Raw genomic sequence first — 17864 nt, 5'->3', positions numbered from 1 at the left:
ATCACACCACTTCTGCTTTTCCTTCTCAATCTGTGACTGAAATACCGCATCAATAACTCCTCTGTTTCCAGCTAAATTTCCTTCCATTTCTTTCCACTGTGTGAAGCTTTCCTGCTGATTCTTGGCATTTTCATGAACACTAATCCTTTCAGGTGCTTTCCACTGATTGAATCCACTTTCCTGCTCCAATGAGGATTGATGGTCTGACCGGGAAAAGAGAAGACAACAGATACAAAATGCAGACTGTTTAGAAGGGAATAGACCAGCCATGAGTGAGTCACTTCCTCACCATGACCATTTCCCAGTTTCCTCTTGAACCAAGTTTTGTTCATTGAGTAGTTATTTGTTGGTAAGAAAGGTCCCTCACTGTTCTGGAAATACTTCAAACCCAGCTTTATTATTTCTGTTCTGAGCGCGCCAGTCAGAATTGCTTTTCCAGTATCCTTTTCGAACTTCAGAAGTCCAATGTCATGTTGTTCAATCACTTCTGGCATGACAGTTTGAGGGTCTTTGACACCATCCAGTTCACTTGGTTCAGTGTCGTCAGGTTCAAACTCATCAGGTAAAGTCTCACCGATAAACTCAACATCACCACCACCACCATCGTCTTCCCCTCCTATCATGTCCACGTTCTCTGTGGCAGCCTCACTCTTAATCTCGTCATACTTGGATTTATCTGACTTGACTTCCTCCTCGGCTTGTGATGCATTTGTACTTCATCCACCTTCGGATTCTAACAAACTTGTAGCAGGTGCAGGTGACTCCATGGAACGTGTTGAACTACTTGTTCCGGGCTTTTCAAAGAAGGGCGTGAAGAACTTGATCAACTTCTTGGCTTCCTCCACCTTCAACTTTCATCTCTTCTGTCCTTCAGCTCCACTCTCCTTCTTCGTGAAGAAACGTTTTATGGTTTTCTTACACAATGCTCTGAAATAAGGCCATCCTAGTGCTTTTCACCCATGATAATCAAAGTCGGATCATACATCTGAAGAAAATACTTTTTTTCATTATCCGAGGATGGCTTGTCTGACTTGAGTAGAAACTGCTCAGTGATACCGAGGGCACATGCCATACTGACCATACCTTAGATACGCCACTGCCTTGATGACAGTCTTGGCAGAGTACCCACATTCAACATGTTCACACTGAAATGGTGGGTGTGCTCTGCAAGAGATCCCAGGCATTTGTCCATGCTGATGACAAGCAAGCATATTAATTGAAGAAATCATGAGGGTTGTAAGCAAAGGAGTCCTACTGATTTGTTTTCTAAATCTAGTGCTTCTATTCTATCTAGATATTACTATTAATCTATATGGGTAATTTACCCAAGACTCCTTTACGAAATATATTGCCTTCATCCTGAAAGAAACTCACAGTCTCATCATACCAGCACCAGTATGAACTAGCTCAGGAAGCCAACTGGAGCCACATAAATGAAAGAGAAACACGTTTCACTAAATTTAAATGTATCTTACAGTACTGTGCAAAAATCTTTAGGTGCGTATATACAGTGTGTGTGTGTGTATATATATATGGTGCCTAAGACTTTTACACAGTACTATACTAATTTTATGTATTGCACTGCACTGCTGCTGCAAAATAAAATTAATAACATGTCAGTGATGATAAACCTGATTCCATTGCGGACTGAGAGTGGGAAAAGGGCAGAGAGAAGGGAATCATGGTTAGGAAGAGTGGAGGGAGTGGGAAATACCAGAGCAACCTTCTGTAATGATCAATAAACCAATTGTTTGGAATCAAATGACTTTGCCTTGGTCTCGGGGCTGGGTGCTTGGTGTGACTGCACCTGCGCCACCCCTACCCCTGCACCTGGCGTCCTTCTCTGCCACCTCTCCCATGGTGCTCCACCCTCGCTATTCCCAACATCCTTTGCTTTTGCCAGATTTACAAACTCACTCTCCACTCCACGTTGACAAATACAATCCTGTGCGCAAGTCTTAGGCACTCTTTTGTGTGTGTGTGTATATGATTATGGCTTTTGCACTGTACTGTATGTCTTCACTGTTAAAGGGAATTACCTAACTTTGGACACTGCAGGTACTAAGTTACTATCAAGCTATCTAGGTTGATTGACTCCACTGATGGTTATGTTTCTCTCAGCAGTTAGTCCTAATGGGTCTACCACATCTACAAATAACGTGCTCTTATGTCGTTATCAAATTGTTATGTCAAAACAGATATATTCTAAAAATGATCTTACTCTTCATCTATTTAGAAAAGGATTACTTAAAACTGTTTTCTTCTAAGACAAATAAGGTCTATGTTGAATAATAAATATTAGGAATGTATTCTGAGAAGCATCTTCACAAAAGGAAATGTAAAGTTTCTTAAATTATAACCAGGAATAAGTATCATAAGAAGATACTCAAAATGATTAGCTCAAGTCCCGTTATGTCTTATTCTCAAGTTAAGATTTTGTTCTTGACCGGCTGTTGTAATAACCAAAAGCAACTTCCTGTTATCAGATTCACTGGGAGTGTAAATGATTCCCCAGACTATTAATCTGTTTTTCAGAAACGCCGTCGCCCGACTCTTGGCCTACAGCTAGATGATAAACGCAGAGAAATGTTGAAACGGCACCCTTTGTCTGTTGCTTTAGACCTGAAATACAAAGGTTAGAGTTAATCATCCCTCCATTGCCTTAACCAATCGTAATGTAAAAGGGTATGTACCTTTGAACTATCTAAAATCACAGAAACCAGCTGGAAAAATACCAAGGCAATATAGGCTATGTAAGTTCAATAGTGCTGTTTTGTTGAGGTATTACTTTTTAATGTGCTGCTACAGATGTAGAATTATATCTGTATTTATTGCTAAGAGTGGGATTGTCATACAGCATGGGGGCCAAGGCATTTGCCCCACCACATCTACGCTGACCAGTAAGCACTATCTATGTTAAATCCATCTTCCAGCACTTCGCTTTAGCATTCTGGGCTTAGACAATTCAAGTGCTGCTCTAAGCACTTTTTAAATTCTGTCAGCAATGAGAGATTTATGTTCTAAATAAGTGCTATGCTCAGAATTTTAAAAGGACCACTTGTAACATCAGTTTTTTTCTCAAACATTTGGATTCCTCTGGCATTTTTAAGTGCCGCAATGTATAGCAGCTCAAAATTCTTTTTGAGAAGAGATTGGTTGGTTTATATTATTTACAAGGAACAAGGCACAGAAAACTGAGTGACAGTCAGGAAGGGGAAAGGGGTTAAGAAGTTCGTGCAGATTATCCTTGTGGCTGTCCCCCTTGACAACAGGTATATCACTTTGGGTACTGTCGGAGGGGAAGACCTAACAGAGGCAAGTCACAGCGGTCGGGTCTCTGTACTGAGTCTGCCTCTGTGACTCAGAAGGGAAGGGGAGAGAAGAGGCACGCTGCGGTAATAGGGGATTCGTTAGGGGAATGGACAGGAGGTTCTGTGGGTGAGAGCAACATTCCCAGATGGTAGCTTGCCTCTCGGTTGCCAGGATCCGGGATAACTCAGATTGCGTCCTCAGCATTCTTAAGTGGGAGGGTGAACAGCCAGAAGTCGTGGTCAGTGTGGGTGTCAATGACATGGGTAGGACGAGTGACGTGACACTGCATGGGGAGTTCATGGAGTTAGGTGCTATGTTAAAGGGCAGGACCTCCAGGGTTGTGATCTCAGGATTGCTACCCGTGCCACATGCTGGTGAGGCCAGAACAAGGAAGATGATGGGTGGCATAAGGTTTTTGGACCATTGGGCTCTCTTCCAGGGAAGGTGGGACTTGTACAGAAGGGACAGTTTGCACCTGAACTGGAGGGGGACTAGTATCCTAGTGGGAAGGTTTGTTTAATGCTGCACGGTGGGGTTTAAACTAGAGTTGCAGGGAGATGGGAACCAGAGTGGCAGAATAGTTAGTGGAGAGTTTGCGGAGGCAGATATTGGTAAGACTTCAGACAAAGTTAGGAATCAAAGGGTTGAGCATGGTGCGACTAGTGTCCTGAGCTGTGTATATTTCAATGCAAGTATCGGAGGAAAGGTGGATAATAGTGGCTGGTTTACAAACAGGCATTGTGGATAGAGCTAAGGAAGTGCAAGGGTAAAAAGATCCTGATAAGAGTTGTATACAGACCTCCAAACAATAGTAAGGATGTGGCCTACAAATTACAACAGGAGATAGAAAGTGGATGCGGAAAAGGCATTGTTACAATAGTCGTGGGGGTCTTCAATATACAGATAGTTTGGGAAAATCAGGTTGGTGCTGGATTACAGGAGTGGGAATTTCTAGAGTGCCTATGGGATGGCTTTTTAGAGCAGCTCGTGGTTGAACCCCCTAAAAGACCAGCTATTCTGGATTGGGTGTTGTGCAATGAACCAGAATTGATTAGAGAGCTTAAGGTAAAAGAACCCTTCGGGGAAAGTGATCATAATATGATCAAATTCACCCTAAAATTTGAGAAGGAGGACCTAAGGTATCAGGTACAGCGGAGTAAAGGGGAGTACAGAGGAATGAGAGAGGAGTTGGCCGGAATTGATTACAAAAAAGCTCTGGCAAGGATGCAGGCAAAGCAGCATGCTAGAATTTCTGGAAGCAATTTGGAAGGCACAGGATATATACATCCCAAAGAGGAAGAAGTATTTTAAAGGAAATATGTCACAACCATACCAAGAGAAGTCAAAGCCAACATAAAAGCCAAAGAGGGCATATAATAGAGCAAAACATAGTAGGAATTTAGAGGATTGGGGTGCTTTTAAAAACCAACAGAAGGCAACTAAATAAAGTCATTAAGAAGGTAAAGATGGAATATAAAGGTTACCAAAAGTTTCTTCAGATACGTAAAGTGTAAAAGAGAAACAAGGAGTGGATATTGGATCACTGGAAAACAATGCAAAAAATGTAGTACTGAGGGACAACGAAATAGAAGACGAAGTAAATAAGTATTTTGCATCAGTCTTCACAGTGGAAGACACCAGCTGTATGGTGGAAGCTCCAGGTGTCAGGGGCATGAAGTGTGTGAAGTTACCATAACTAGAGAGGAGGTTCTTGGAAAACTGAAAGGTCTGAAGGTAGATAAGTGACCACCAAATTGTATACACACCAGAGTTCTGAAAGAGGTGATTGAAGAGATTGTGGAGGCACTAGTAATAATCTTCCAAGAATCAGTAGCTTCTGGAATGCTTTCGGAAAACTGGAAAATTGAAAATGTCACTCCAGTCTTCAAGAAGGGAGAGAGGCAAAAGAAAGGAAACAATAGGCCAGTTAGGCTGACCTCAGTGGGTGGGAAGATGTTGGAGTTAATTATTAAGGATGAGGTCTCAAGAGACTTGGAGGCACATGATAAAATAGACCGTAGTCAGCATGATTTCCACAAGGGAAAATCTTACCTGACATATCTGTTGGAATTCTTTGAAGAAATAACAAGCAGGATAAACAAATGGAAATCAATGGGTGTTGTGTACTTGGATTTTCAGAAGGCCTTTGACAAGGTGCCACACATGAGTCTGCTTAACAAGCTACCAGCCCATGGTATTACAGGAAATATTCTAGCATGGATAAAGAAGTGGTTGATTGGCAGGAGACAAAGAGTGGGAATAAGGGGAGCCTTTTCTAGCTGGCTGCTGGTGATTACTGGTGTCTGATTCTTTTTACATTATATGTCAATGATTTGGATGATGGAATTGATGACTTTGTTGTAGGGTTTGAACATGATATAAAGATAGGTGGAGGGGTAGGTACAGTGGATGTTTCCAATAGTGCGAGAGTCTTAAGACCAGAGGACACAGCCTCAGAATAGAGGGGTATCCTTTTAGAACGGAAATGAGGAGGAATTTGTTTAGCCAGAGAGTGGAGTCTGTGGAATTTTTTGCCAGAGGCAGCTGTGGAGGCCAAGTCTTTATGTATATTTAAGACAGAGGTTGATAGATTCTTGATTAGTCAGACATGAAGAAGGGTCATGGGGAGAAGGTTTGGAGATTGGGTCGGACAGAATAATTGGATCAGCCATGATGAAATGGCGGAGCAGACTCGATGGGCCAAATGGCCTAATTCTGCTGCTATATTTTATGGTTTTATGGTCTTACACATATTGCAGCCCTGTGCAGGTTGGCATAATTTAATACGTGTGCAATTGTCACTTAATGTTTGAATTTAAATATTAAGGGATATACAGTATCTGTTGTTAATTGGATGTGTGTGGATGAGCAAGTTCCAAAATACTTCTCCGTGCATTACTACTTTATGTGTGTATTAAAATGCACCTTGATCAGAATTATAATTTTGTCTTTCATTTTCACTTCCCATTTGGTAGATGGCAGTGTTCTTCATCTCTACTTCCATTATTTGATGAACCTCAATATAATGACTGTCAAGACCAAAGTAACCACAGCTACAGAAATGTCTGTAGCTATCAGTGCAGGGTAAGAGCTGGGGGTGTGGGGGGGTGTGGAATAAACCTCTAACATTACACCTATCAACATTGACTTCCAAAAGTAGTGTTTCTTCTTTGGACTGCATCAGTAAATCTGCAATCACAAATGTAAAACCTGCAGTGAGGCAAAAAAGCATATAATGGTCGTCTTTATTTTTCCTTTAGAACAGGGGTTTCCATCCTGGGGTCCACGGACCCTCTGGTTAATGGTAGGGATCCATGGTATAATGAAGATTGGGTAGCCCTGCCTTACAATGCTTTTGTTGATTATCAATATCTATTGGAGTGGGTTTATCACAAAAAGCCATGAATTTTAAGCAGCAGAAATTCTGCCGCCTATAGTCTGGGCTGCATTCAGAAGAAAATTACTTTTAGTGCAAAACTAAAATGCTACTTTCACAAGTATATACTAATGTTTCCTCACAGGAGTTGGATAGAATTTTATAGGCATGTCTTCTGGTGCCTTTGCGCCCAAAAACAGACACTTTGAACAGCCTTCCCATGCCAGCAGCTCTGAATTTCAACTCAGGCAAGTTTTGCAGACGCAGGCAAAATTAGCATAAAAGCTCATCAAAACACTTGTAAGCTTAAATTATTTTTGCCAGCATATCTTGTGTCTTTGCATTGGTTCAGGTAACTTTTTCCAAGTTAAGCTAACATTACTGGCATAAAAGTCAAGTTTATTGTCATTTGACTATATACATAAATCCTGTCAAATGAGACAATGTTTCTTCGAACCAGGGTGTAAAGCATCATAGTACACATAATGCACAATAACTTATGAAAGGTAAGAGTGAAATCTACAGATGGATTTCACATAAGTGCAGAAATTAAATATTGTAATATACAGAACCGATTAAGCAGTGACTCTTTGAATGCAATGCAGCAGGGAGTTCAGAAGCCTAATGGCCTGGGGGAAGAAACCGTTTCCCATCTTGGATCTTTTTTTTTTTTGTGCATCGGCATCTCCTGCTTGATGGTAGAAAGTCAAAGAGGATGCTGGATGGATGGGTGGGATCCTTGATGATACTAAGGGCTCTGCATATAACAGCACTCCTGATAAATGTTCCCAATGGATGGTAGGGAGATCCCTGTGATCCTCTCAGTTGTCTTCATAGTCCTTTGTAGAGACTTCCAGTCTGATGCTCAACTGCTCCCATACCCAATGGAGATGCGACTTGTCAGGGCGCTGTCAATGATGCTGCTCCTGTAAAATGCAGTTAAGATGGTGGGGGGGGGGGGGTGACTCATTTTCCTCGGTCTCCTTAGGAAGTGGAGACGCTGTGCTGCCTTCTTGTTCACAGAGGTGATTTTAAGGGACCAGGTGAAGTTATCCATGATGTGAACTGTCAGTTCTAACCCAGGTCACACTTCTGTTAGAGATTCATTGCTGTTCCAATCTCCTGCTGTCTCCCATGACCTGAAACTAACACTTAAAAGAGAGACCTCAACACTGGTTCTTCGAGGTCAATATGAATCAAGTATAGTGAGTTTTAAATTTACCTCCATGAAGTAATCTTGTGAATTGAATTTAGAATAGAAATTGTTAACTGAACATACTGATTATGGTCACCATTTTCAGAATCTTTATCTACTTTAATAGAAAATTCAGTGTGAAAAGCATAGTTTGATGTATATTTACCTAGCAAACATCTTGCACCATCTAATACAGGGGTCCCCAACCATTTTTGCACTGTGGACCGGTTTAATATTGACAATATTATTGCGGACCGGCCAACCGGGGGGAGGTGTTCAAGTAGGGTTAAACTCACCTCAACATGTCTTTTACAATTAGGGTTCCAGTAGAAGTGGTAGAGGCAGGTTCGATTTTGTCATTTAAAAAAAAATTGGATAGGTATATGGACAAGAAAGGAATGGAGGGTTATGGGCTGAGTGCAGGTAGATGGGACTAGGTGAGAGTAAGCGTTCAGCGCGGACTAGATGACCTGTTTCCATGCTGTAATTGTTAGATGGTTACGGGTATGAGTGATCCGGCTGGTGGCGTAGTGGCATCAGCGTCAGACTTCAGGATAAAAGGTCCCAAGTTCTAATCCAGCCGGTGCCCCTGCACGCTTTCCATCCATGCTGGGTTACGAGCTGGTGATCGCTTTGGAAACTCACCCAGCAGAAGGCAATGGCAAACCACTGCTGTAACTTGCCTCGTACGTGGCTCCCCACTACGTCAGAGAGGCGTGGAGGGAAATCGTCCGCTAACCGGAGAAACTCCGGATGCAGCGTACCTTTCCTTATAGGTATAAGCATTCACAATACAAGTTACAGGGATTGAGCCTAAGCAGCATGTTTGTCAATATCACTTATGAGTTTCAAAGCAAAGTACTGTGAATCTTGTATTCTAGCTTAACCGTAAAATATTTTCATGAAACTCAGAAATATCTGCTTTTCATTGGATTTGTGTTCTAATTATATCGAAAATTGTATGTTATGTAATTATTTCTTTACTTCTTAAATATTTTTTATGTAGAGATCTATTGTCTCCAGCCTCATTACTGAGTTGTCTGTATCCTGGGGACCATGGCAAGAAGACTCCAAATCCAGCTAATCAGTATCAGTTTGATAAAGTTGGGTAAGTATTTTCATTCATTGCAACACACACAAAATGCTGGAGGAACTCAGCAGGTCCGCCAGCATCTGTGGAAATGAATAGATCGTTGACGTTTCGGCCTGAGCCCCTTCTTCAGGACTGAGAAGGAAGGGGAAAGATAAATGCCAGTATAAAAAGGTGGTAGGGTGGTAAGGGGGCTAGCTGGAAGGTGATGGGTGAAGCCAGGTGGGTGAGAAAGATCAAGAACTGAAGAGAAAGGAGAGTGGACCATAGGAGAAAGTTGAGGAAGAGGGGATCCTTTGCTCATTCATTACCTTTCACTTTAGTGTGCCAGTTAAAACAACGTGACAACATCACACATCTGCTGGTGAAACCATCCATTGGAGGCATGGAGCCTTTTCCTAGGCTGATGAGCAAATGTATCTTAAATGAGCTCCTCTGATCATGTGTGGATAACTCAGCTAGCAGAAATGATCAGTCACCACTTCATTAATGCTCATCAGTCAAAAAACAGTATAATTACTCTTAATTTATGTTCCTAAAATATGAAGCAAATCTGACCTAAGAGGAATTTATAGAATCCAAATATTCTCATATTATGTCTCTATATTAGTTGAAAAAACATCTTATTTTTTCTTCCCAGAATCTTGACTTTTAGTGACTACATTGGAGAGCTGGGTCACCCCTATATTTGGGTTCAGAAGCTCGGAGGTCTGCATTTTCCAAAGGATCAGCCACAGGTAAAGCTTCAAAATATAAAGAAGTAGTTGTTAAAATATTGGTATGTACAACACGGCAAGATTTTGTTTGGATTTAATTAAAGAAGACAGAGAATGACTTTACCAAGCCGTCGTCATTCCACGCCATGAGCCTCTGGAAGATCCTCCATATTTTCTGGCTATGGTCTCCAACCACGCCTTACTCCATCAGTCATTAAGAGGACATGGCCACAATCATGAGGAAACATTGGAGATGGATTGGTCACATGATGGGAAGCAAGCCAACTCCATCATCAAAACAGCACATCATTGGACCCCTAAATGATGGAGGAAATGTGGGAGATCAAAGACAATTGGGTGTTGAACTGCAGAGGCAGTAATGAGGAACTTGAACCATACCTGGCGCACTATAGAGAGGATGGCCAAGGACGGGCAGAGATGATGGACCTTCATTGTTGCCATAACACCAGTGATGTAACAGGCAATAACTAAATTAAACATAATGTAGTACACAATCTTTAAGAGGTTTTAGCTATGAAAGGGGCAAGATGCTGTATCTAGCAATTTATGGTGTAGTAATTATTTCTTATGGGTCTTAGGAAGCAGTATATTCTAACAGTGACCTTCACTCGTCTATCTATTAAATACCTTAATTATTTTAGCTTTAGTCATGGCCAATAGGGGAATGTGTTTATTCTATTAAGTAATAAAGAAACGGTGGGCTATCGGCTCTCCTATCCTTTACATTGGGCCTTGGCCTTAGACTTTATATTTTATTCTGTGATATGGATCATTACTTTAACAAGTAAAATGAGGGAGAGCTCCATGATTACAGTGATCATGGTTGTCAGTGTGAATCATATCCAAGCACCTATTAGGATGAATTGAATAAAGCTTGACCACAAACCCTGAACCAATTTTCAATGCACAAGCTATGTACTAATAGGCAAAGAAAGAGAAAAAAAAATCTTACCTGACACTTAGAACCTGTGATGTTTTGTTGGAGCCTGACCATTCTAGCACTGGCCCACTCACACGATGGTGGCTCAGTGTCAATCAGACTTGTCCTTTTAAATTGGCTCCTACCCTGGAATGATGCCGATCTCTCCCTTGCTAATTTAAACTATGAGAAAGTTAAATTTTTTTCTGTAATATTATGATTTGGGATGTATTCTGTATTATACTGTGCCAAAACAATTATTTTGCAAATGTTTGATTTTTGCCCTTCCAACAGAAATCCGTGATAGCAGACAATTCTTTGAGTGCAAGTCACATGGAAACTACGATAAAACTGCTGCGTGTAAGATTGCAGTCCCGACTGGCTCTGCAGAAGCAATTTGCTTCACTTGGTGAGTAATAAACAACGGCTTCCTTCTTTCCAAGTTTCGGGGAGCCATTAACTAAAGTAATATCTCCCCTCTTGTTAAGTAGTGTGGAGACCAAGCAGAATATGTAGCTTTCTACTTTTTTTGCTTCTTCAAGACAGAAGTCTTTCTTTTCTTAAGTTCTCAGCAGAGGTAAATACTTCTAGTCTATTTTGCAATAAGAACCTAGAGATAGTCAAAGTATTCTTTTCTGAATCCAATATAATCTCTCTTCATCAGAAAAAAAAGGTAGTTGCAGAAAAAAAATATTTCAATAAAAAGGTAATTTAAGTAACACTAGAAAATCCTGTGCAGTGAAGGTGTAAATTAACATTTCAGAATCAGAATTAATATCACCGGCATGTGTCATGAAATTTGTTATCTTTGTGGCAGCAGTACAATGCAAGACATAATAATAGGGAATAAACATAAATTGCAGTAAATTATGTTTGTGGGTTCAATGTCCATTCAGAAATCAGATGGCAGAGAGGAAGAAACTGTTCCTGAATTGAGTGTGTGCCTTCGGGCTTCTGTACCTCCTTCCTGCAGGTATTGGTTCAATTTCTTAGGTTTACTTTCATTGCTCCCCCTGAAGTAAGCTGGAAAGAGTGCAAAGAATATGTAAGAGAATGTAGCCAGGACTTGAGAGCCTGAGTTGTAGGAAGAGGTTGGACAGGCTAGGATTTTATTTCTTGGCATATTGGAGACTGAGAGGTAACCTTATGGAGGACATGAATGGTTAGGGTACATGAGCAGAGTCTCTTTCCCAGAGAACTAGAGGGCATAGGTTTAAAGTGAGAAGGGAGAGATTTAAAAGGGTCTGAGGGCAACTTCTTCAGGTGGAGGGTAGTGGGTACACGGAACAAGCTGCCTGAGGAAGTAGTTGGGGCAGATATATTAGTAGTATTTAAAAAGCACTTGGTCAAGCACATGGATATGGAAGATTTAGAGTTCAAGGTCAAGTTTAATTGTCATTCAACCATTCACATGAATACAGCGAAACAAAACAGTGCTCCTCTGGGACCAAGGTGCAAAACTCAGTACCAGCAGTCACGCACAGCACATGGCACATATAGTTACGATAACAAAAAAACATATGGACACAAAATAATAATATAGCCCAAGTTCCAGAGTGGCATGGCCTGTGGATTGATGGTGCACGGGATGGTATCCTGGAGCCGTGTTTCTGAAAGAGCAAACACACAGCAGTTTGTCATCACGTGCTGGTGCAGCCGCAGAGGAACGCAACCCAGCTTGTCTTCCACCGAGTGAACACTGGAGGGCAGCACTGATGGGAGGGGGCCAGACCCCAACCCAGCACGGACACCAGCGCGCCTGCCGCGCTTCCGTTCTCTCCCACACCGCCACCAGCGTCTCCTTCCCTGGGAGGCTGTAACAAGCAACATTGTGGAGGCATTAGTAATGATCTTTCAAGAATCACTAGTTTCTAGAATGTTCCGGTAGACCGCAAAATTGCAAATGTTGCTCCACTCTTCAAGGAGGAGAGAGGCAGAAGAAAGGAAATTATAGACTAGTTAGTCTGACCTCAGTGGTTGGGAAGATGTTGGAGTCGATTGTTGAGGATGTGGTTTCGGAGTTCTTGGGGGCATATGATAAAATAGACGGTAGTCAGCATGGTTTCCTCAAGGGAAAATCTTGCCTGACAAATGTGTTGGAATTCTTTGAGGAAATAACAAGCAGGATAGACGAGGCAAAATCGGTGGGTGTTGTGTACTTGAATTTTCAGAAGGCCTTTGATAAGGTGTCACACATGAGGCTGCTTAACAAGCCACGAGCCCATAATGTTACAGGAAAGATGCTAGCTTGGATAAAGCAGAGGTTGATTGGCAGGAAGCAAAGAGTGGGAATAAAGGGAGCCTTTTCTGTTTGGCTGACGGTGACTAGTTTTTCCACAGGGTCTGTGTTGTTCTCTTTACATTATATGTCAGTGATTGGGATGATAGAATTGATGGCTTTGTTGCAAAGTTTGCAGATGATATGAAGCCAGGTGGGGGGGGGGGGGGGTTCAGGTAGTTTTGAGGAAGTAGGGAGGCTACAGAAGGACAGACAGATTAGGAGAATGGGCAAAGAAGTGGCAGATGGAATACAGTGTCGAGAAATGTATAGTCATGCACTTTGGTAGAGGAAATGAAAGGGTTGACTATTTTCTAAATGGAGAGAAAATACAAAAAGCAGAGGTGCAAAGGTACGTGGGAGTCATTGTGCAGGATTCCCAAAAGGTTAATTTGCAGGTTGAGTCTGTGGTGAGGAAGGCAAATGAAATGTTGGCATTCGTTTCAAGAGGACTAGAATATAAAAGCAAGGATGTAAAGTTGAGACTTTGTGAAGAACTGCTGAGGCCTCACTTGGAGATTTGTGGGCAGTTCTGAGCCCCTTAGAAAGGATGTGCTTGAAACTGGTGAGGGGTCAAAGAAGGTTCACTAGATTCCAGGATTGAATGGCTTGTGAAGAGCATTTGATGGCTCTGGGCCTGTATTCACTGAAATATAGAAGAAAGAGGGGTGCCCTCATTGAAACCTATCAAACGAAGAAAACCGTTGATAGTGTGCGTGTGGAGAGGATGTTTCTTATGGTGGGAAAGTGTAAGACCAGAGGACACGTCCTCAAAATAGGACGTCCTTTTAGAATGGAGATGAGGGGGAATTTCTTTATCCAGAGAGTGGTGAATCTGTAGACTTTGTTGCCACAGGCAGCTGTGGAGACCGTCTTTATGTACATTTAAGGCAGAGGTTGATAGATTCTTGATTAGTCATGGCATGAAGGGATACAGGAGGGAAAGCAGGAGAGAGGGGCTGAGAGGAAAAATGGATCAGCCATGAAGTGGTGGAGCAGTCCCGATAGGCTAAATAGCCTAATTCTGCTCCTATATCTTATGGTCTTATGAGGGCCTGGTCCACACAACAAACGAAGCTACCATCGTTATCGTCAATGAACCAGTGAACCAGACTTGCAGTGTTCTACATTAGCAATGTCCAACGGGGTCTTTCGATCACGAGAGAAATGTACAAGACCATCATTTGCAACATTTGTTGGACCGTGCACTGCCTTTGCCCCCTCCTCTGATGCCTTATTTCCTGGGTGGCTGCAGCAAGTGCCAAGACAGTACACAACAAGTTTAGTGCCATCGCTATTCAGCAACTTGCTGGTGGGGTAAAGCTGCGGTACTTGATGTTCTCAATATCCAGTAGTGTCTTGCAGTCATAAAAAGCTGTAAAGGACAAACAATTACACCATTGCTTGGACTCAGAGAGGCCACTGTGACTGAGTGCACTGCCATCTTACCAGAACCATAGGTCAAATGTGAGCAAATGGGACTAACTTAGATGGACTTCATGTTTAACATGGGCGAGTTGGGCCAAAGGGCCTATTACCATACAGTATTACTATCATTAGATCATCAATTGCTCTCCCAGTACCTAGATTTTCTCACCAAAATGCTTCTTGTCATGGTAGATTCTTCTATCAGCAAGCTCCACTTTTCGCAGTTTGAGTCAATTTTCTTTTTGCTTTTCCAATATTTCTGTAAATGCCAGCCATGAATTGACAACAGTAAAACACACAGCTGTTGGCTTCTCTTTGTGCCTCAGTGTTTGCTTTAAAAATGAACATATACAATGGAAGCTAAGGAACCGTTTACTTTCAGGTACAGTCGACGTTTCGGGCCGAGACCCTTCATCAGGACTAACTGAAAGAAGAGCTAGTAAGAGATTTGAAAGTGGGAGGGGGAAGGGGAGATCCGAAATGATAGAAGAAGACAGGAGGGGGAGGGATGGAGCCAAGAGCTGGACAGTTGATTGGCAAAAGGGATATGAGAGGATCATGGGACAGGAGGTCCAGGGAGAAAGAAAAGGGGGAGGGGCGAAAAACCCAGAGGATGGGCAAGGGGTATAGTGAGAGGGACAGAGGAAGAAAAAGGAGAGAGAGAAAAAGAATGTGTGTATATAAATAAATAACAGATGGGGTACGGTCCCTCTCACTATACCCCTTGCCCATCCTCTGGGTTTTTCCCCCCTCCTCCTTTTCCTTCTCCCTAGGCCTCCCGTCCCATGATATTCTCATATCCCTTTTGCCAATCAACTGTCCAGCTCTTGGCTCCATCCCTCCCTCTCCTGTCTTCTCCTATCATTTTGGATCTCCCCCTCCCCCTCCCACTTTCAAATCTCTTACTGGCTCTTCTTTCAGTTAGTCCTGACGAAGGGTCTTGGCCCAAAACGTCGACTGTACCTTTTCCTAGAGATGCTGCCTGGCCTGCTGCGTTCACCAGCAACTTCGGTGTGTGTTGCTTGAATTTCCAGCGTCTGCAGATTTCCTCGTGTTTGCGTGTCTACTTTCAGGGTATTTTTGCTGTGTGACTTGTAAGTAATCGGCCTAAGGACCGTGGTATTTATATTTTAAAATTACTATTTTCAATTTCAGTTAAAAGAGAACAATCACCAGTAGAGATTTCTTATCTAGGAAATATATTGGAGGGGATAATCACCTAATCAAATGATTATCGGACTCACAATGCCTTTGTTTCGTGTTTGAGTTGCTGCATTTATCAAAGAGATTGCAGTCACTTCATAGGCAAGGTAGTTATTGGTTTTTGAATTCTTGGCAAATTGGGAAATGTCTTAACAAATTTGGATTGATGCAGAGTGGATAAAGAGCATGGTTAATAATCCTTTTAGTCATCCCCGTGTCCACCGTGAACTTCTGTGATGATCTGTTTACAGTGGGAAAACTAAACATGCAACATTGTAAAATGACTGAAGATGATGGCTAAATTACTATGAACCATTAACCAAGGGGTTCATGGACCCCAGGCTGGGAACCCCTGACTTACTACACTTCCAAACTGAGAGGCTTATGGCTTCTGAAAATAATAGGCAAGAATTGAAAATGTTTTAGATTGTTATTTCTTTTTGTGTTTAGCTTTTGAAAATGATTAAGCTAAAATATATGTGTTCTGATGCTGGAAATTAAATATCGAAATGTCTACAATGTTGCTCATTGCAGATTTTAAGAAAATATGTAAACCTTGCCTTTGTTTCAGTGATTCCCTATGTTTGTCTTATTTTATAAATTTATAGTGATATTCCCATGCTGGCTAAATTACTGTTCTTTTACAGAACACAGTATTGTTCCAATATCCAGTGAATGTCAGCATCTTTTCCCAGTGAAGATCATATCCAGACTGATCAAATGGTGTGCCATTTCATATGATGACTATGTGGTATGTGTGCAGTGTTAATCTCTTTATTTCCTATGTTTCATCTCATAATAGCCTGACTCTTTAAAGCAGGGTTCCCAGCCTTTATAATGCTATGGACCAATACCATTAAGCAAGGTGTCTGTGGACCCCAAGTTGGAAACCCCTGCTTTAAAGGCTTCATGGAGGAAGCATTCTTAGCAATCACTATCACCAATGAGCAGAAACTTTTAATGCTTAAAATAAGTGATGTACACCACCACCACCCCCCGCCCCTCCGGTGGCCAGTGGATAATGGAAGCAGACTTTGACTATTATTAAGATAATTCTTGATATTTCCAGGCTAGTCTGGAATGCAAGATTGAGATGGCAATAAGTCAGTTGATTAGCCGAGCACACAATGAGCCAGATGAGCTGAGCCATTACTGTCACTTAGTTGTATGCTCACTCGGAGCAACTGAACTTGTACTTCAGTGTGACTTACCACATTGATTTACATACTTTTACCAAAGCCTGGGAATTTTATGTCCTGGAGTGGTTGTCCTAAGGCAAGCAAATGGAGCTATCTAGGACCTGTAGTGACTATTGATCAAAGTCACAGGAGAAGCACTAAAGCTAGTGATATAGCTGGTGTTTATTCATCATGACAAGCAAGCATTCTCACGGAGACACTCTTGGTAGAGGCACAAACCCAAAGTACATCACATCTTTATACCCTTCAGATCAAAGATAACAGTAGATTCAATACAATTTCAGTAGTTACAGTGACATTGTTTACTTCAATACTTTGAGTTGAGAAGTGGTGGAAGCACATTGTAATTGATAAAAAAAACCTCTGAAACACCTTTGCTAAGAGAAACAATAATTAGTGAACCCAAATATTCTAAAAACTTCTAACGACAGGGAGACCGATGCCCGACTAGTGATAGAGCTAAGTGATAGTATTAGGCCAGTTTGTAGGATTCCATGAACTTGTTTACAATGGTGCAAATTACATAACCTCATTACTCAAACCCTGGATTGATGCAGGCCAGTTAACACAACCCCATTGTGTTAACATTTGGCTGATGCATATGCAACCATCTCATGGTCACCACTTCGCAAACCACATCTCTCACAGACAGTATTTATTTGCAAAGGTGTGCTTTTAACTTCAATTCACTGACAGCAACCCACAATTCAGGTCAAGAGCTGAAGACTGGTTCCTGTCCAAACCAATATCCACTATATTCACACAACTGCAGATTACTCCCTAACAGGACCAGAACTCTTCTCGCTCATCTTACACAGTAGAAGCATGGTTTAAAGAGCAAGGTAGCAATGAGCATGATGCGACACAGGCAAAACAACTGGCTGTACATCTTAGTGGAATTAATTTCTGAACAGTCTCTGTTTTCACAATTATTTTGTGAGTGCTGCAACAAAATTAGTATTCCTTCCCCTGACATAACCAGCATGAACTACTGACAAAACCCTACAGGTAACTCACAGAAAGATTCTGTATGACGGATGGAAAGTGAAATATTTTTTCCTGTTCAGTGAGAGCCACTGTCAACTTGCCTATGTATTTAAGACAACTGTTCAGCTAAGCCTTACCAC

The 17864-nt window shown here is 41.8% G+C and overlaps 1 protein-coding gene across 2 annotated transcripts in view; it reads left to right on the top strand.

Annotated features, from left to right (window-relative positions):
* Nucleotides 1–17864, top strand: part of thoc5 (THO complex 5) — a 66184-nt gene that overhangs the window by 38232 nt on the left and 10088 nt on the right. For both annotated transcript variants that reach the window (XM_063034240.1, XM_063034241.1), the window contains 6 exons: nucleotides 2536–2635; nucleotides 6288–6396; nucleotides 8890–8991; nucleotides 9614–9710; nucleotides 10924–11038; nucleotides 16186–16289. In XM_063034240.1, coding sequence (XP_062890310.1) covers nucleotides 2536–2635; nucleotides 6288–6396; nucleotides 8890–8991; nucleotides 9614–9710; nucleotides 10924–11038; nucleotides 16186–16289 — 627 coding nt within the window. The remainder of the gene's footprint in view (nucleotides 1–2535; nucleotides 2636–6287; nucleotides 6397–8889; nucleotides 8992–9613; nucleotides 9711–10923; nucleotides 11039–16185; nucleotides 16290–17864) is intronic.

Source organism: Mobula hypostoma, chromosome 27, assembly GCF_963921235.1.
Source record: "Mobula hypostoma chromosome 27, sMobHyp1.1, whole genome shotgun sequence".
NCBI lineage: Eukaryota > Metazoa > Chordata > Chondrichthyes > Myliobatiformes > Myliobatidae > Mobula > Mobula hypostoma.
This window is presented reverse-complemented; position numbering and strand designations above follow the sequence as displayed.